The 20,912-nt window shown below is 41.7% G+C and overlaps 1 protein-coding gene across 4 annotated transcripts; it reads right to left on the bottom strand.

The window, feature by feature from the left end:
- Nucleotides 1-9,805: 9,805 nt before the first annotated feature.
- LOC311249283 (homeodomain-interacting protein kinase 2-like) lies at nucleotides 9,806-20,912 on the bottom strand. Of its 4 annotated transcripts, XM_084340204.1 has the most exons (21): nucleotides 20,595-20,912; nucleotides 18,412-18,622; nucleotides 17,989-18,180; nucleotides 17,714-17,895; nucleotides 17,478-17,601; nucleotides 16,855-16,965; nucleotides 16,645-16,725; nucleotides 16,410-16,561; nucleotides 16,058-16,282; nucleotides 15,686-15,913; nucleotides 15,317-15,541; nucleotides 15,034-15,128; nucleotides 14,807-14,948; nucleotides 13,971-14,563; nucleotides 13,654-13,825; nucleotides 13,314-13,397; nucleotides 12,277-12,344; nucleotides 12,009-12,098; nucleotides 11,779-11,845; nucleotides 11,294-11,576; nucleotides 9,806-11,035 (listed from the first exon to the last, which is right to left on the bottom strand). In XM_084340204.1, exons 2-13 carry the CDS (start codon nucleotides 18,604-18,606, stop codon nucleotides 14,848-14,850), a joined length of 1,911 nt encoding a protein of 636 aa, XP_084196330.1. In that variant the 5' UTR covers nucleotides 18,607-18,622; nucleotides 20,595-20,912; the 3' UTR covers nucleotides 9,806-11,035; nucleotides 11,294-11,576; nucleotides 11,779-11,845; nucleotides 12,009-12,098; nucleotides 12,277-12,344; nucleotides 13,314-13,397; nucleotides 13,654-13,825; nucleotides 13,971-14,563; nucleotides 14,807-14,847. The 4 variants fall into 4 exon arrangements, with proteins under 4 accessions (XP_084196330.1, XP_084196329.1, XP_084196328.1 ...); XM_084340203.1 differs by having other exon boundaries at nucleotides 9,806-11,576; nucleotides 14,798-14,948; XM_084340202.1 differs by having other exon boundaries at nucleotides 9,806-11,576.

Genomic DNA, 20,912 nt, shown 5'->3' with positions numbered 1-20,912 from the left:
AGAAGATTGTTTTTCATGAATTCCAGTTTATAAAACAACTGCCTTGTGTTTTTGTCTGTATGGTACCATAATGAACGTTTTTACGTATCTTTTTCATGACTTTTTATTTTTAGTTGGTGTCTCACAACTCTTTTTTGAGTGGTCCCCAACATTTTTAATTTTGTAAAGGGGGGGGTTATCTATAAAATGAAAACTGTATTTTTATATTGCCTATGTATTTTTAATGTGTGTTGTGGAGTGACACCGAAATAAAGTTTATCTATCTATCTATCTATCTATCTGCAGGCTATATCACGGTCAGTCCCTAAATGTAAACAAACTTCAAGTTAACTATACAGGCGTACTTCAATGCCTCACATGCGCAATGTGATCAATTCAATTGACCCTCTATAGATCCCGCCCATTTTCTCTCTGTGGTCCAATAACAGTCAAGCAAGTTTACTGTTAAACAACATTTACTGTTAAACTTAAATTACTTAAAGTATGACTGTCTACCTTATTTCCAACTCCAAATATGGAGCTACAGATGGTGCACAGCCAGTTTCTGATTTTTTTGTGCAAGACGTCCGGTCAGGCAAAGGACACAAGCACTTGTGGAGCTTCCATTCAATATCAATTTTCATGAAACTGACCCTTATTTGAAATCTACACAGCTCATGTGAAATATTGTCACAAGTAAAGTGTGGTGCTTGAACTTTTCTGCTTCATAGCTGCCAACTCTCACGCTTTCGCCGTGTGACACATGGTTTTGCCTGTTTTCACACGCACTCAACCGTATATCACACGGTGAAAGTGTGAGAGTTGGCAGCTATCCGATAGTCTAAAGAGATGCAATGCATTTTTGGGGCACCAGAGTTTGTGCAGTAAACTTAAAGGTATAGTTGGTAATCCTGTTCAGAAACACTTTTTGTTATACTAGGGGAAATGGTCGTTCCATCCTGAGAGTAGTCCATACATAATGTGTTCAGAAAAAGGATCAAAATAAATCAGACCTCTGTGGCAGCTGCAGGCCTGTAAAAACTCTGACCAATTCTTCCGAACCAAGAAGAAGAAGAACCAATCAGATGCCTTCATGTCTCGTCCTGCCTGCCGATCCAATCCCCTTGCTCACTCTCCTGCTCCTGCTCACGTCTGGTCCTGACCCACTTCCACATTTGAAACTACAAGCGGACAAGAGGTTTGTTTTGCCCTGAGCAGTTCAGGGGGGTATTCCAGAAAGCGGGTTTTGTGAAAACTCTGAGTTTGTTAACCCTGAGATGAGAGAAACTCTTTCAGTTTTCAGTTCCAGAAAGAGAGATAACTTAAACTCTGGGTCTGTTACTGCGGTAACTTACTCTGTGAACATAACCTGCTCACTGGCAGGTTTACCTGAAGAAACCCCGAGTCTGACGGAGCTGTCTGACAGCGGCTGTCCTTTCCTTCTCAGTCCGATCATGTTGAAGCAGAAATAATTCACATAGTTTTACACCAGGAGGAGAATTTAAATTAATTTAGATGAGCTCTCACTCCCTGACGAGGACTGAACCGAACAGTAGACCGCTCCTCATCAGTCCGTCATTTATATTCTCCGGCCGCACAGCGAATATCAGGCTACACGTCATCGCTGACGTGCTCTCAGATCTGAACCATCCGGTATCCGCGGGTCATTCCGACATACCGCCACTCCGACGTTGACGTCTAGTTGTCGTAATGGCGGCACTTCCATTGATTGAAAACGTCCCACCACTCCGACAATTTCTGTTTCCATTGTCGGAATGGCGGTATTTTTTTGTTTTTTAAACGTGTTGCCATTCCGACACATCTTTTAAAAGGGTTAAGGTTAGGGTTAGGGTTATGGGTTGGGTTAGTATTAGTCTTGTCGGAACGCCGGGACGAAACTTTGTCGGATTGGCGGAACGTTCGCATGTCGGAATAGCGGTATGTCGGAATGGTGACATGTCGGAATGGCGGTATGTCGGAATTTTGGGATGTCGGAATGCCAGCATGTAACCGAACCATCCTCTGTGGTTTCTTTTTGTGTTTTTGTGTTTTTTTAATCACTTCGCAGGTTAATCAATCACCTTCAGCAGCCAGAAGGAGGAGGAGCCATGGTGAGACTGTTTTTATAGGTCGGCTATTTCATTTTCAGCCGATTTAAATTAAATAAAATAGCCTAAAATAAAACATTGAACAACATTCAACCACTTCCCCAAAGGCTAATATGAAAGAAACTGGTGTTAAATTCCAAATGAAAAGACGACCGCATCTAAAACTCTGTCAGTGATTTTCATTACGGCCGCTGCCGTGTTACTTTTTTTTTTTTTTTTTTTTTCCCAGAAAATGTCTGCTTCCTGTTTTCTCCCCTGTTGCCATGGTGAATCATAGTATCGGAGCTCCATTGATGATGGCTTTTCACTAGTCGTCAGGCATGAGCTCAACTCAGAGTTAACATACTCAGAGTCGACTTACCTAACTCAGATCAGCTGTTCTGGAACTGAAAACTCAGAGTTTCACTTCACAGGGTAAGTCAACTCGGAGTTCAGGGATAGACTCAGAGTTTGTTGAACCTCCTTTCTGGAATACCCCCCAGCTGCATCTGCTTGCCCCACTGACAAAGAGTCAAAGACAGAAAGTAGGTCACTGAAAAGACACAAAGCGGAGATGTGAAACAAAGAGGGCTCAAACCCAAGTTAACATCGGGTCATCATTTGAACTGTGGCTAAAGGTCCGTGAAGATATGGACCCGATGATAATACAGCGGAGTTTCTGTTGAACAGGTATTCTTTCGTCTTTATTGTGGATGTTGTGACACAGATAACTTTCATGCTGATGCTGGCTTATGACTGAAAGCTCCCGTTAGTTTGTTTCTCTGTTATTAGACGGTCGAGACAATTTCTGTCTCCGCATTATTGTCAACACTTGTTTATTTGTTTGAAGGAGACGTTAGCCTCTATGCTAGCATTGTAAGCTAACAGCAAGCTAACATTGCTATCATATTTACACCAAATCAGCCTATTTATTTGCTCGTGGCAGCTAAATGAAGCAGCAAGTAATGCAAGTAAGATGAATGAATGGTAAATTCGCATTGGGGTTTCAGATTTATTTCCGGATTTTTATTTTATTTGTCCGGATTTGTTTCTCCATAACAACCTCTCGCCCGGTGTTTCCAATTAATGCGGGGCTATGTTAACTGGCGACCATGAGCCGAATGCGTCAGTGGTTGCCGTAGCCACAGCAGATGTTGAAAACGGGAAGAAAAGATGTAGCTGTCCTCGGATATGCCTCTGTGTTCAGATTGTCTCTGTGCAAAACATACCTGATCCGTGGTGGGCTCCTGTTTGAGTAAACGTGCTTAACCCTCAGTCGCTGTATCAACGTTGCTGGTTGTTACGGAAGACGTTGTAAACAGGAAAAGGGAGAGTTGCTCTTCCTGTGAATGTTAATCTCTAATAAATATTCATTAAATGCACTTACTTGTCTTCACTTCCTATTTGAGTAAACATGCATTACATAGAAGAACTGGAACCCTTTTAAACGAAAGGAAAAAAAGAAAGAAAAAAAATACGGGACTCAAACTCACATTGATTGAGGGAAAATAAAGGACTTAAAGGCAGTAATTAGCACACCATGCCAACGAAGTCACACAGGTGTTTGGCGGTACAGCCTATTTCACTCTTCACAGCACTCACACAGCCACCTTTTGGATGCAGAGGTGGCCAGATCAACTTGTGACTGCAGTGTCTATTCACCATGTCGGTACTGTGATGGTCCAATAACACAAATACGCATAACCTTTATTAAATACACTCACTTGTCTATTGAACCCTTTTAAAAGAAAAAAAAAGAAAAACGGGCCCTCGCAGTCCACGCATGTCAGGCTGTGGCGCCGTTGGAGGCTGTGCGCACAGATGTGTGCTCGCCCGTTGCCTGCGGAAATGTCCTACCTACTGTAAATGGGATACATGTCGCACAAAAGACAACAGTGAACTACAACAGTGGTTTCATCTCACTAATCCAGGCATGTCTGCAGAATGTCCCAGTAAAATATCTTTCAGGAATCACTGTCCAGACATGTTCAGGAGGCTGTCTCAAGGTCAAAACTTCTCACATTTGTGACTTACATCTACCAGTTCCTCCCTATATCCCCATAAGGACCCATTATGGGACCACTGGTTAAAAAAGGTTAGTCAAAGTAGAAAATACACAGTAGAACATTACTTCTGCTGCTTTGGACATGGAAAGTCCATGAAATGTGTATTGCAGTTTTTACATGCACAACTTGCTGGAACTACCCAAATCATAAAGAAATGAAGAAATAAATAAGTAGTTCAATAAATGAATTAATATTCCTTGAATCCACCCAAAATAATATTATAATAACATATATAATATATACATACGTTATAATAATAATAACATCTGCTGTAGCTGTTCTACCTCTGGTGTGGTTGTATGGGTTAGGGTGCTGTGGTTGTGTAATGAAATGTGGTGGTGTAGTTTGTACAATTGAGGTAGACGTCTTTGCAGCCTCATCTGAAACAACAGGCATTTCAACCAAATCACAGTTAGAGGTGGGTGCAATTCATCGATGTGGCGATGCATCGCGATGCGTCACGTGACGATTCGGCATCGATTAATTAACGTCGATGCTTTGCTACGTCCGCGCATTTAGACAGAAGGCGGCAAATTGGCGGTCTGTTTTGGTCCGCCAATTTGACGCCTCTGAGGGTACACTTATGCCGCCTCCATTGCTATCTAAAACCGAGGCGTCAATGTGCCGGCAATTGCGGGACATGGGCGGAGGTGTCGATAACGTGCACTGTTGTGCGACCCGCAGCCGGGAGTTTTAAAACCAGGGAACATCTGATCACAGCAGTCAGTTCATCACTTCATCCGCGGATGTCAAGATGAGCAACTGGAAAGCCACTGAGATCCGGGAGATGCTACCGTCTCCTCGGTCTCTGTAGCTGACAGCTAGCGGACACAACCAAACAGCTAGTAGCTGCTGACTGTCAGCTGTTGTGTAGCGGCAAGCTACGAACGGTCGCTACTTTCAAATTAAAAGCCCCCCGCTAAGAACCCAGTTCTAAAATCCAATGGGGTGCAATGTAAAGCTCTTATTTTGAAGACAACTTTGTTGTCACTGATCACTGCCCAACTTCGTGCTTTACGCCACGTCACGTCACATGTTTACGCCTCATTAAATCCAGGGCTTGACTGTTTTCAGTGTTTTCCGCCAATAGAGGGGGCTCTCCTGCAAGTGGAGCTTTCCCTGGTCAAAGTTAAGTAGGTCAAAGTGCAAATGTTTACATAGTCATAAAATAAAATATTTTGTGTCTTTGAAAAATACAAGTCAAATGTTCAAAAAACCTTGTTATTTACTTGATGAGTGTAGTTTTAGAGGAACTGAGTTAATTGATAGGCTATTTATCCACTATGGAAAAAAGCATAAAAAATTGTAATAATCAAAGAATCGTGGCCAATAATCGAATCGAAGCTCCCATAATCGAAATTGAATCGAATCGTGAGGTACCCTTGTTGGAACACCCCTAATCACAGTGATGCATAACCTTCAAAACAACATCATTCAATGACAGCAAATGACCTATTCCCTCGTCCTCAGACTCAGCTAAATCTTCGGATTGCATATATGTAAGGATGTTGGCTGTGTCCCAATTCAGGGGCTGCAGCCTTCAAGGACGCGGCCTTTGCGGCCCACGGAGGCCGGGTCCTTCGGAGAGACCTTAAAGGCCGCGTCCACCATTGTTAAATGGGACGGTCTAGCCTTCGGAGTATTTCCTGGTTGCGTCACCAGGTGTTCATGCATTAAAGTCTGTCTTGGTTCAAATCTATCAAACGTGTACATTAATTTGCGTGTGTACAATGTGTCAAATCTAAATTGAATTACCAACATTACAAAATAAACATTAACCCATTGGTGAATAACAACTATATTTACCATAGCATTACCAGCGTCATATATTTTAACTGAAAGTTGAAATTTGGAGGTTTTATAGTCCCTTGAAGTTTAACATATCTGGCGTTGGATGTTCAAATGACTAAAAACCGAGTATAAACCCATTACTTAAAATTGCATGTCATGTCTGCGCCACTTGATGTCGCCATTTTCTCTTGCTTCCTCTTCAGTCTCGGGACTGAGCAGCGGTGCACAAAGGATCTTGGGATATGGGAAGCTGCAAAGGATAGCTGTGGTGCGTCCTCCGAAAAGAGGGAAGGGCAGGCTGCATTTGTGGGCTGCATTTGAAGGAGCCGTCAAATTGGGACAGCCTTCGCACGGCGTTGTGACGTAATTGGCCTTCAAATGCGCCCTTCCTGGGCTGCAGCCCCTGAATTGAGACACAGCCATGGTCTATGCAGTTTTCTTCATCAGCTGGACTCAACTTGTCTGCTCCCTGGTCTTTTCCTAGTGCCATTGCCACCTCGTAAGCTCCAGGACCAGACAGTTTGTATAAGTTCTTTTTGATGCTCAAGATCAGTTCGTTGCGTGTTGTAGACATGATGTGCGTTGATGTGTTGCGCCTGATGAGCTAGCAGTTCGGCTTCCTTGCAGGTCGAGACCCTCTTCCCTGGTCTCCCTTCTTGGACACCAATTAGTCCATTAGTGCCACAGCATGAGATTATCTAGCGCACAAGTACTGTTAAAGGATAACTACCGTTTTGTTACAACCTGGACCTTATTTCTAGCAAAATATATGATCATTTACTCACCCAGATAACTTTGGTGTCATTTGAAGTTGTTCGGACGAAATTAGATCCAGTGTAGCGCCGATATATCCATATAATGCGAGTGACGGGGCACCGACACACAGCCTCTATATAACGCATTATCTGCCACGAAACTAGTTCATTTCACTAATATTTTATCATGATACGCTAGCGCTATTCCCCTCTGAGTCCGGGCTTGTCTGTTATCAACATCCGGGTTCAAACTAGCAGTAGCAGTTACAGGTAAACAAGCCGGTTGTCGCGCAGCTCAGAGATGACATCTTCCAGGTCAGAGGTAGTAGGGCAACCTACAGACCCCGGATGTTGACAATAGACGAGCCCGGACTCAGAGGGGAATAACACTAGCGTATCGTAACAAAATATTGGTGAAATGAACTACTTTCGTGGCAGATAATGCTCATAGAGGCTGCGCTTCGGTCCCCCGTCACTCGCATTATATGGATACACGCGGCACTACACTGGATCTAGTTTCGTCCGAACGACGCCAAATGACACCAAAGTTATCTGGGTGAGTAAATGATTATATATTTTGCTAGAAATAAGGTCCAGGTTGTAAAAAACGGTAGTTATCCTTTAATACTTCTCTGAAACAGAATTATATTACAAATAAAATGCAATTTAAAACAAATGTGAACACATTCAGTGTGGGTCACACATAGTCCAGCAGATGTTGAAGGACCTCAGCCGTCTTAGAAAATAGAGACAACTCAGTCCCTTCCTGTAGAGGGCGTTAGTGTTCTTTACCCAGTCCAGTTTATTATCAATGTGGACCACCAGATACTTATAATCATCCACAATGTCCACACTGACCCCCTGGATGGAAACAGGGGTCAACGGCACCTTGGTCTTGCTCAGGTCCAGAACCAGTTCCTTGGTCTTCACATTGAGCTGTAGATGGTTCCGCTCACACCATGTGACAAAGTTGTCCACAACAGTCCTGTACTCATCCTCAGGACCTTCACTGATACATCCAACTATTGCTGAGTCATCTGAGAACTTCTGGAGACGACAGGTCTCTGTGCAGTAGTTGAAGTCCATGGTGTAGAGGGTGAAGAGGAAGGGAGAGAGGACAGTCTCCTGTGGGGCCCCGGTGTTGCTGACCACTCTATCTGATACACAGTGTTGTAAGCGGACATACTGTGGTCTGCCTGTCAGATAGTCAACAATCCAGGTCACAAGGGGGGAATCCACCTGCATCTCTGTCAGCTTCTCACCCAGTAGAGCTGGACGGATGGTGTTGAATGCACTGGAGAAGTCAAAAGACATGACTCTCACAGTACTAGCTGGTTTGTCCAGGTGGGCATAGACACAGTTGAGCAGGTAGACAATGGCATCCTCAACTCCAAGTTTGGGCAGATAGGCAAACTGTAGGGAGTCCAAGAGTGGTTTGACCAAGGGCCCGAGCTGCACCAAGACGAGTCTCTCCAGAGTGTTCGTGATGTGATAGACTCATTGTGAAAGAAGCGTCTGTATAAAGGTGAATACATTCTTTTGAGTGTCACAGCCCCTGCAAAATGACTCGTGTCACTGTCATAATTTGAGCCGTTTGGCCAGATAACTTTTGGAAAGTCTAGATTAAATTATTTTATCCTTCATCAAGTTAACCAGGCGCTAAACCAGAAGTTAGCCACCTGCGATCCAGGTATTTTCACAGCCGGGAAGTCAAACTTTTAAAACACCACTGAGCAACTTTCATAGGAATGACTGGGGCTCTGTGTCCAGTAATAAAACGTCCTTGAATAGACTGTATCCCAAATTCCTTCCTTATTCACGCCCCACCACCAGATGTTGATAACACGTCATCACTTCGCATGGCACAATTTAACGTCTTCACCCGGGTCTTATGTTTAGATCAGAGCTGAGCGTGATAAAAACCCATGTCTACTGCAGGGTCAATTGATCCGGGTACATATGCAGAGTTTACACATTCCCATTGCACAAAAAATCCGATCTTAGCAGGTTTAAGTAGGATTTCTGACCAGTAGAAAAGGGGTATTAGTTAACTGAAACACAGATGACCATGGCTCTCCAGCCGGTCCTGTGTTGCTCTGTCCAAAGTGATGGGCAGCAGCTCAGGGTGTAGAATATAGAATATAAAGTATAAGAATAGTTGGATCAATAATCTCTGGATTACAAAATAATTAATATTATTTGCAGAAAGATAACCTTGAAGTATGAAATTAGTGATTATATAGCTAAACAGGATTAGCATACTGTTATCCACAGTGAACAGCTGCAGCTCAGGTGATGAAGAGAGATACGAAGAGGGAAACATAAATTATTGTCGGCTGGATAAATAATGTCTGGATTACAAAATGATTAATATTCTATGCATAAAGGTAACCTTAAATTATTAAATTAGTGATCCTTAATAGCTAAACAGGATTAGCATACAGTATTTGTCTCCATTGAAATGAAACGAGCCTGTGCAGCACCTGAAAAAGCTACATTTTATACATAACATGCAATTATGATGAATACATTTCAAAATGCACTGCATTGTGCATTTTTGTGGCACAGCAGTTTGTAGGTCATGAATCTTGTGTTGTGCTGCAAAGCAGAGCTGGTTTACTTTAAAACTCTTTAAAACTGAATAGTTACTCTAACATATACTTGAATCTAAAGACACTGGTCATAAAATAATAACTTTAGTCTGCTTACATTTGTTTTTTATTAAATATTATTAGGCTGTAGGAGCAGTATCACCGTGGATTAAGTCACTTTTTTCATCAAATTCACCCTATTCATATTTGCTAGAAGTAGCACCCTGACATTATTTGTTTGTATTGTTGTTTGGTTTGTTTATCTTGTATATGAAACACTTTCCCACTGATGAACCTCTGCAGTTATTGGCTTAAATGCCTGCTGTCGTTTGTGATACTTAATGTGTACTGAACTTTGGCTCTTGTCTCTGTCTCATGTTAAACACAGCTTTATGTATTCTGTAGTACCATTTAGTAAAACTCCACTGTGAAAAAACACAATCATTTTGAAAAAATAAAAAAATAAGCTAGTGTGATGCAACACAGTTATTTGTGTATTTACCATGTAATTGCAGAAAATGAATCATATAGATAAATATAGTTTAAAATGATTTACTTAAAATGATGGCAACTATCTAATCAATCTATACATACATCTATACATACATCTGTAAAACAATCTATACATACATCTTATCCATCTATACATACATCTATACACACGTCTAATCTATCTACAGTTTACATACATCTATAAATACATCTTATCTATCTATACATACGTCTAATCTATCTATACATACATCTAATCTATCTACACATACATCTAATCTATCTATACATACATCTAAACATACATTTTATCTATCTATACATATATCTAATCTATCTATACATACATCTAAACATACATCTTATCTATCTATACATACGTCTAATCTATCTATACATACATCTAAACATACATTTTATCTATCTATACATACATCTAAACATACATCTTATCTATCTATACATACGTCTAATCTATCTATACATACATCTAAACATACATCTTATCTATCTATACATACATCTAAACATACATCTTATCTATCTATACATACATCTAATCTATCTATACATACATCTAAACATACATCTAATCCATCTATACATACATCTAAACATACATCTAATCTATCTATACATACATCTAAACATACATCTTATCTATCTATACATACATCTAATCTATCTATACATACATCTAAACATACATCTTATCTATCTATACATACATCTTATCTATCTATACATACATCTAATCTATCTATACATACATCTAAACATACATCTAATCTATCTATACATACATCTAAACATACATCTTATCTATCTAAACATACATCTAATCTATCTATACATACATCTAATCTATCTATACATACATCTAAACATACATCTTATCTATCTATACATACATCTAAACATACATCTTATCTATCTATACATACATCTAAACATACATCTTATCTATCAATACATACATCTATACATCTTCCTATACATAAATCTATACATACAACTAGACATTTATCTACATCTATCTGTGCATCTATCTACACATCCATCGATCCATCTCCACGACATCCCAGAAGTCCACAGTGAGGAGAGGAGGGCCGCTGATGCTCTGCACTGGATGGACTTGGTGGAGGATCAAGCTGTGACAGGACTGGGACTGTCTGCGGGGAGCGTGGTTCCTCCACAGCTCTCTGTGAGGTCGAGGCCTCCATCACAGCTGCCCGTGAGGTGGATGCCACTGGTGACACACAGCATCTTAAACGCTGCAACACCAACAAACAAAAACACAGATCAGGGCCACTATGTAGTAGAAATTAATGAGGTAACAACACAAACTCAGAAATATATATTTTTTCAATAACGTAATAAACGAGCTGTTCTCAGAAGAAAATAAGGTCTCCAAAATGTTGAACTACTTGTACTCAATACCTTAAAATCTACAGTTTCTTGTTTGTAAAATCAATGTAGCTCAACAATTAAATTTCGTCTAGTTTTCATCACATGTACACGACAGTCCTCACGTTCAGGAGCTTTTCTGCTCTCCCTCTTCCTCTTTTTTGCCTGACACAAAAACAAACAAGTCTTTACAATTTACATCTGACATCAGCCAATGAAAACGGTTAGCAGTGACTTTTGTCCAGTGATGTATGTGGTATTGCAAACATGTATGAGTTGTGTGTGAGCAGTGTGTACTTCCATAGTTTTGTCTGACAGACCAGCCGGGTGTCTCTGGGCGTGGAGCTCTTTTTCTCTGTCGGCCTCTTGGTAGTAAATGGTCTGCTCCTCCGCTGACAGTGACTTTTACTGTGGACAGAGGGACAACACACTGTTCGTTAGCGTACACACACACACACACACACACACGACACACTGACAACAGACACAAATATGCACACAGTTGATCATTAATGGTGTCATTCACTGTAAAGCGATAATGATTTAGACTGTAGAAAACTTTTTTTTTTCAAGCATTGATCAAGTTTCTAACACTGACTGTCACACTTACTCTCCGTCCCAGGAATTTATTGTCAGCTGCACTGCCCATCCTCTTAACATCCTCCTCAACAAGGGGCCTAACCCATTAAAAGACACTGATTATCAGAAATGTACAGATAATTAACAGTCACCTTAAATAAAACAACAGCTGTTGGAATTCAGTTTAAAAAGACTGATTATGAGAAAGTCACAATAAGGAGAAAAGTACATGTTGATCAAAAGTGTCCACAGCAAACTTACTTTAAGTTGGAGGTGCTCGGCTGAGGAGCAGCAGGGACAGCAGGAGGAGGGAAGACTCCAGCTGGAAGAGCGAACAACAGCTTTCCATTCCTACACAGGTAACAAGTCAGATGCACACATGATCAGACAGTAGAAATAGTGTGTGTGTGTGTGTGTGTGTGTGTGTGTGTGTGTGTGCGTGCGTGTCCATGTGTGTGTGATGGTGCAAACTGAAGCTCTATAGCTGTGTGTACTGGTGTGTTTGTTTGCATTCGAGTGTGTTACTTACATCATTCCTGCACACTGCAGGTTGTGGTTGAAGCCTCCAGGGAGCCTCACTACTGGTACCTTGTGATACTGTAGACACAAACACACACAGAACAGGTGCTTAGATGAGCTGCGATGGTGCCCTGTGTCCACCAGGTGTCAGGATTTCCCCTCACAATTAATTATCATAAGTCTTTCAATGAGCTGCTGTCACATCTGTGGGATTAAAACACATCAGGATAGTCTACAGCATTCAGCCATGACATGTCTGCATGTTTCTGCTGAGGGACTGTGGAGGACTGAAAGTGCCAAAATGTCTTTTTCATTTGCTTTCCCATCTCATTTCAGGTTTATATATTCATTTTAAAATGTTAACATTTATTTAGGCATTTTTAATGCATTTATTTCTGTATTATTTTCCCTTTGCGTTTGCCCCCCAGTTAAATCCACTAACTTAATTATTTCAGTATATTTTCTTCTACATTTCCTTCACCAGTTTTCCCCCATAATGGAGTAAATACATAATGAAATACAGAAGCACATTACACAATTATCAATTTTTGTTTTTATTTTATGAATTGATTAATGCCTCCATTCATTTGTTAAAGGAATAGTCCACTCTAAAACAAAATTCAGTCATTATCGACTCACCCTGATGAGATCTCCAGTGTAGTAGGATTATGGCTGCCGGAGGGTACCCCGGGTCTCCAGCTGCACTTTGAGGAATAAGAAACTACACCGGAGATCTCCAAAATAACCTGCAGAGTCATTTAATGTTAAGATGTACTTGGCCTCAGCCTGACACCAGAAACCCTCGCAAAATATAAAACTGAGTTTCAAGAGCACACAGCTTCACTTTCCTTTAAATAATTCTAAAACGTGCCATTTTTCTAAGGGACCTTTGAACTGGAACCACAGGACAAAGTCAGATTTTACTTGTGTTTGTCCTGTAAAGCTGCAACTGTTCCTGCACTGATATCCTTCTCCTACAGCACAAAACCTCTGCTGCAGCCAAACAGTGGAGATGTTCAGAGTGTGTCTGGTGAACCAGGGTCTTACTGTGTGTGGAGGAGCGGCAGGGTGACTGACGGCTGCTGTTGCGGGTATCAGGACGCCGTACACGGGCCACTGATACAGCAGGAACTGTGGAGACAGAGAGAGAGAGAGAGAAAGAGAGAGAGAGAGATTTATCAAAACCATGACACCCTTCCTCCATACATGAAGACACAGAAGAATACATACATTACATTCAGGAAAACAAAGTCATCTTACATTAAAATGAACATTTTTCCTGCCTTCTTTTGCCACAAAGCACCGACCATTGGCAAATATCTGTATCAATACAGACATTGATCTAATTCTCATGACATCTTTGCCTAATCTATACTTAGTATCTCACCTGTGCCTGGATGTAAGCGTCTTGCAGACCTCCACCACGTAGTCTGACCGGACTGTGTGCAGGCACAGGTTCAGGCTGGGTGTTCAGTTCCAGCACAGCAGGGCCGGGAAGAGGAGGTGAAGGGATGGGGTGGAGGGATGGGTTGGTTGTCCAGTAAGTCAATAAAGGCGTCCTGGAGAGTAATAATAATAATAATAATAATAATAATAATAATAATAATACATTTAATTTATATAGTGCCTTTCAGGGTACCCAAGGATGCTTAACAAAGTGAAACATACAAAACAAAGAATAGATGGATAAACAAAAATACATACAAGATAAAGAACTGGAAAAGTTGATTGTTGGGGCTGGACCAAGAGCTGATAGGCCTTATTGAAGAGAGGTTTTTGAGTCTTATTTGAAGTTCTCCAGAGAAGTCTGTTTGTCTGTTTGAAGTCTGACCACAGTAGCAGAGGAGGGGGATACAGGAGCCAGGCGGTGAATAATCCTGAGGTTGTGGTGGAGGGAGGACCAGTGGAGTAATGTTGGATAGCCAGCAGAGTATTGAGCACGTCGGTTTGAAAGTTAGCGTAACTCGGCTAACAGCTGATCAGCAGGGCTAACAGCTGATCAGCGGAGAAAGTTGAGTCCGCGGAGCCAATTGTTCAGGTGTGCAGCCACAGTAGCAGAGGAGAGGGATACAGGAGCCAGGCGGTGAATAATCCTGAGGTTGTGGTGGAGGGAGGACCAGCGGAGTAATGTTGGATAGCCCACAGAGTATTGAGTACGCCAGTTTGAAAGTTTGCGTTGCTAGGCCAACCGCTGATCAGCAGGGCTGACAGCTGATCAGCGGAGAAACGTGACGTCCACGAAGTCCACGGGGCAAATTGTTCAGGTGTGCAGCCTTCAAAGTATCATCTGCTGGTTTCTGGTCACACACATGGTAAAGAAGCTGCTTTAGAGACACTTGTACCAGGACTAACATATATTATATTCACTTAGAGATATACTGTACTTCACTGCATTTATATGACAGCAGATATGGACAAAATATATGACTGGTTAAGGAAAAAGTGATAATTTGTTACAGATTCAACTATTTAACATACGCGACAGGACACTGAAATGATAAATCATCACTAACTAACAAAGCACCACCTACAGGACTCACATCTCATCCTCATCCATATTCAGCATGGCCTCCAAACATCCCTAATCCTCCTCAGCACAGGTACAACATGAACCAAAGGTCTTCCTCATCCAAGAGAAGACACGTCTGAAGCGATTCTTCTTCCTCTTTGCCCCCGTGTTTTCTGAAAGTCAAAGGACATTAAAGACGTCAGCCGTACTCCAAAATGCACAGCACTTCAGACACAACTGGAGGTGACTGTTCCTTACCACATGAGCCTGAGTCCTCACATATTGAGGACTTCATGCTCCTTTCAGTGTTGGTCACTGAGGACCCTGACGTCTCCTTCAGGCCAGACTGAAAACTGAAAACACCAGAAAAAGTGAGAGTGTTATTTCTGCTATTGTCATCACATCTTAAAGCAACAACAAGGACTTTTCATTTTTGTTGTTACTGAGGCTCCTGCACACCAAAATATCCTATAGTAAAGATCTTGATCTAGCTATCGTGTGGTTCTGATACAGGTTCTGATACTATTTTTCATCATCTCACCTGACTGCACTCTCCTGATCTTCCAACAGCGTGTTCTCAGCAGTCGCAGGCCGAACCAGGATCACACCTGATGGTAGAAATGTGGGAGATGGCGTGCAGTCGTCTGGTCGGACGTTAATGATTTCATCATCCGTCAGAGGAGGGGCAGCAGACTCGCAGTCAAAGTCCTCACTCGAGGAAATGAATTCTGTACTTCCCGAGATGTTGAAAATGTAAGTGCTGCCACTGAACATGAAAACACACACACACAGAATGATCCTGTTATTGTCATGACATCTTCAAGAATCATGTCTCTGCTATTATTTCTGGCGATCTGAACTTTTTTCTCATCTGAGAAATGGGTGTTGTGACCAGAGGAAGACATCTCACCTGACTTCGCTCCCCTGACCTTCCTGCATCAGCGTGTTCTCAGCAGTCGCAGGCCGAACCAGGATCACACCTGATGGCAGAAATGTGGGAGATGGCGTGCAGTTGTCTGGTCGGACATTAATGATGTCATCATCTGTCAGAGGAGGGGCAGCAGGCTCACAGTCAAAGTCCTCACTCGGGGAAGTGAATGCTGAAGTTCCCGAGGTGTTGAAAATGTAAGTGCTGCCACTGAACATGAAAACACACACACACAGAATGATCCTGTTATTGTCGTGACATCTTCAAGAATCATGTCTCTGCTATTATTTCTGGCGATCTGAACTTTTTTCTCATCTGAGAAATGGGTGTTGTGACCAGAGTAAGACATCTCACCTGAGTTCGCTCCCCTGATCTTCCTTCAGAGGAGTGGCAGCAGTTTGTGTGAGTTTGGCTGCTGCAGGCTGAACCCAAGTAAGAGTGGAAGATGGCCACGTTGTAGTAAGAGTGGGGCGTCTTTTAGGACTCAGGACTGACTTCGTTGGTCTCAGAATCTTCTCAAGGTTCTGCTTGGATTGCTCTGTCTTGCGTGGACGGAATGCTGCTGCCAAAGCCCCATTGCTACAAAAAGACACACTCACTGTTACACTGATGTCCCAGAAACACGACAGGACACTGATCAAATGATAAATTATCACTAACTAACAAAGCACCACCTACAGGACTCACATCTCACACACACACTTACTTTGGGTAATGGTAGTCTTTAATAAATGGATGAGTGAGGACTTCACAGGGAGTGATCCTCTCATCCACATCCACCTTCAGCATGGCCTTCAGGAGCTCGATGCACTGCTCTCGCTCTGCGGCCTCAGTTTCATTATTTTCCTCAAGACGCATCTAGTTGAGGAAACAATTGGTCAAATCCACCATCATGAAAAGACAATCGATCATAGTGACAATGAAAGTTACTTCACACTTACTTCTTTGAGATTGTCCAGAGACTGGAGCTTGTGGTCCTCGTTAACACTGCTGAGGTGACATCTGAAAAACTCGAAAGATGTCTGAAAGAAGGTTCAAAGTGTTTGTATGAATGTTCCTCAAAATCAGTCTGAATGAATGACTGCTGAGAAACGTAAACAAGAAAATATTCTGATAAAAGATTAAAGGTCAGAGAGGGTTCACTGTGGTACCTTGAGCTCCCAGTTGTTAGAATCAGTCCTCTTAAAGAGGTCTTTTGTCTTTATACCAGCATTGAGAAGGCGGTCCGCTGGCTGACCCAGGATATCAATAATGCACTGCAGCTGGAGATGAAACACAACATCACATCAAAATATGCAAGAGGAAGCAGAATATTGTTCTCAGGAGGGCAAAGTCATGAATCGCCATATCTGAATGGCCAGCTCTCACCGGCTGGTTAGGTTTTGGCACGAGGAGTGAGATTGGTTGAGTAAGAATATAAGGGTCACCCAATCAGAGGCAGAGTAGGGCAGGTCATCCTGGAAAGCTTCTGTTGTCTTTTTGACAACATGCTTATCCCATCGTAGCTAAGATAAAAAGTTCTTTGAACCACTAAACATCAGATTACTTCCTTCCGTCACACTCAAAGTAAATTTAGAGCATGTTTTCATCTGTTTGAACGAAACACCAAGATGATTTCTCATTCCCTATTTTCTTTAAATTTCCTTTTGATTCCCAGCTTAAGATTTCTCATCATACATGTAGGATGTATATGGACACTAAAAACCACATGCAAGAGTGAAGACACACAAGAACGAGTAACTGACAAATTGTCTGACTTTGGGAGAAGACTTACTTGTGCATGCTCAGAGCGTCCTTTGAACGGTAGTTTGCCGCAGATCATTATGAACAAAAGACAGCCCAGGGACCACATGTCAATGGCCTCAGAAAATGGAGAGCCCAACAAAATTTCTGGAGACCTGAATGTGGAGGAGAAATATCACACGGGATGTTTACACTGTCAGACTTGGGAAGGGAGCAATAAATGGTAAACTACTCACTCACTCCAGTGTAATAATAAAAATAACCTACCTAAAAGCCAGTGGTTGTAGGAGTGCTCCCTGGCTGGCTTCTGATCTGGAAATGGCACAACCGAAGTCAATCAGCTTGATTCTGAAGGGTCGTCTTTGGTGATTCACCATCATGATGTTGTGGAGATGCACGTCACCGTGGATCACCCCGATCCCCTTCAGCACGTCTAATGCTTTAGCCATCTGAAAGTACAATGTTGGTAAGAATGTACCAAAGCTGAAAAGTGACAGAGTGCTCAGTGCTTTGCTTTCCATCTGATGGTGCCGAGTTCATACCTGCTGGATGATGGTTCTGATGTCAATCAGACGCATAGGCGCAAAACCTGTCTTTGCAAGGTAGTTGCCTAGGCTGATATCCAGCACCTCAAACACGATTGCCATTCCATGTTTGATTTGAAAGCAATCAATGAACTCGACAATGTTATGTTGTTCGAGTTTGAGACGCTTGAACTGTCTCAGCATGCACACCTAGAGACACACAGCAAGTTTGACATGATTAGTTTTTTACAGTCAGTTAATGTGTTAACGTGTGAAGAACTTAGTGTACAGATAATCACTATATTTTTACATAGTGACGTTTGTTATTAGCTTAAAGTAGCTTAAAGTAAAAGGAGCTGCTTGTTTGCACGAGGCGCTTACTGCATCTCTGACTATACAATATCTTTTACAAACGGGAACACCAAAACCAACACCTCCCACCTCATTGATGGAGTCCCTGTCGAATAATTTAGGAATCTTCACAGCCACAGTCTGTTTGATGTCCTTTCTCCAACATTTCAACACCTTGCCAAAGCAGCCCTCTCCCAAGACGTCCAGGACCTCATATCCGCTGGGGAGCTGGACGGGTTTCATCTGGGAAGATGAGATGGACGCCTTGAATACACTGGAGCCCATTTTGTCTCTCAGAATACTGAAACAAAACAGGTGAAAACAAGAAAAAGGAGAAGTTACTTTTATTCCCTTCAAAGGACAAAATGCAATAAAGGCAGATTTCACCGTGTTCTCATCACATAGACCACATTAGACCTGGTCCAGGTCAAAAACCACTGTACCCAGACTTCTCAAATCTGGATTACATTATCCTACAGAGACTAAACATTCATTATAACACAGTTTCTGATATGTGAAACCTTCATTCTATTTGTGAAAATGCTTTATTTTCCCAAATAGAAATAAATAGAAATCTGCCTTTATTGCATTTTCACAAATAGAATAAAGCTTCACAGATCATAAACTGTGTCTGAATGAATCTTCAGGGCCTGTAGATTAATCTAATCCAGATTTGAGAAGTCTGGGTACAGTGGTTTTTGACCTGGACCAGGTCTAATGTGGTCAATATGCTGAGAAAACAGTTAAATCTGCCTTTATTGCATTTTCACAAATACAATAAAGGTTTCACAGATCAGAAGCTGTGTTATAATGAATGTTTAGCCTCTGTAGGATAATCTAATCCAGATTTGAGAAGTCTAGGCATAATGGTTTTTGATCAGGACCTGTTCTAATGTGGTCTATATGCTGAGAAAACAGTGAAATCTGCCTTTATTGCATTTTCACAAATAGAATAAAGGTTTCACAGATCAGAAACTGTGTTATAATTAATGTTTAGCCTCTGTAGGATAATCTAATCCAGGATTTTACATTTTAAACCTGTGATTAGCTCATAAAATATGATGCAGCGTTACAAATTTCAATACCAGTTGATTTATTCATTATAACAGCCAGCCTGTCCCTCCAAGAACACAACCATTTGCCCAATGTCCCATTCATATACTGTATATCTGCCACAACCTCTGTTGCACAGTTTAGCCTGCGCCATCAGCAGGCTAAACTGTGCGCACCTTGATTAAAAAGCAGGCAGTTAACAACAGGACTTCTCCAAAATAAGCACACAACAGTCTGTTCTTCTCTGCACGAAAAACTGATAAAGCCACTATGTTGTTTATTAGTCGCAAGTTATGCGTCGTGGAGGAGACGTGGTATGGACGCCACTCTCATCTCTTCCCAACTTTTTCCAATACCAACAGTGCTGACTGAGCACAACAGTGAAAAGTCCTTCAAAAAGTATGATCAATTGTGAACTTGAACTCTCTCCGACAACGTATCCGGTTACACTTTATGTTCAGTTTCAACAATTATAGCAGCAAACAGAGCGGCAAACAGAGAGACGGCCCTGGTGTGTTTACGTGCTCATCTCCTCACGTTCCATCGTCTCCAGTGCACGAGACAAAAACGTTGTTGTTTTTTGGCATTTTTCAAAAAAAAGTCCCGGTCCTCATCTTTCCCCCTCAATTTTGTTGTTGTTACATTACAGATGAGGATTTTACATCTTAAACCCGTGATTAGCTCATAAAATATGATGCAGTGTTACAGATTTCAATACCAGTTGATTCTTTCATTATAACAGCCTATCGTGTAAAGTAGGTAGGCCTTTCCTCCAAGAACACAACCATTTGCCCAATGTCCCATTCATATACTGTATATCTGCCACAACCTTTGTTGCGCAGTTGTTGTTTTTTGGCATTTTTCAAATAAAGTCCCGTCCTCATCTTTTCCCCTCAATTTTCCTCATTAAATATGTAAAAATGGATGCCCTCAACAATAATAACAGTATTTAAAAATCACTACACAACCGTGAACATATTCCTCACCTGTGGCGGGACTTTCAGCACATTCTTATCATCTAAAAATCATTTTCCATGGAGAAACGTCAGTGTCACCCAAAACTGACTTTTCCTGGAAAGCTAGCTAAAATGCTATCAATATCCTATCTGTAAATTCAACAATTTACCAAGAGTATAATGCACATTGTCAACCGAAACCCACTTCTACACGTTTAAGAAGATGAACAAATACATTTGGTGTGATAATTAAAGATGTCCTACCTGCAGAGACTCTGGACAGCAGGTGCCTCGCCACAGGGGGTCCACCAGAAACCACTTCTCCAGCAGTTAAAGGTGATCCACGCTCTGCACTAGTAGTAGTAGTAGTAGTAGTAGTAGTTTTTTCAGAAAAAAAGTCTTTCAGGTGATCAGGAATAATCCAAAGGTTTATTTGAGTTTTCCAGGTGGTCGGTATAATCCAAAGGTTTGGCTGAGAAGAAGTTTTCCAGTCTATCAGGTTTTCAAGAGATTCAAACTTTCCAACAGCAGATCCGCAGTAGGTCAACTTATCGAAGTTTAATGTGCGAACAGGGAAATGGC

Source organism: Pagrus pagrus, assembly GCF_965226575.1.
Source record: "Pagrus pagrus genome assembly, chromosome: 20".
Taxonomy (NCBI): Eukaryota; Metazoa; Chordata; class Actinopteri; order Spariformes; family Sparidae; genus Pagrus; species Pagrus pagrus.
This window is presented reverse-complemented; position numbering and strand designations above follow the sequence as displayed.

Excerpts from the sequence above, each read along its gene's own strand:
- LOC311249283 (XM_084340203.1), bottom strand. The coding sequence starts at position 18,606 with ATGGGCTCCAGTGTATTCAAGGCGTCCATCTCATCTTCCCAGATGAAA. Across the intron at positions 15,914-16,057 it reads GATCAGGGGAGCGAACTCAG|TGGCAGCACTTACATTTTCA; the intron begins GTGAGATGTCTT and ends TTTCATGTTCAG. Across the intron at positions 15,542-15,685 it reads GGTCAGGGGAGCGAAGTCAG|TGGCAGCACTTACATTTTCA; the intron begins GTGAGATGTCTT and ends TTTCATGTTCAG.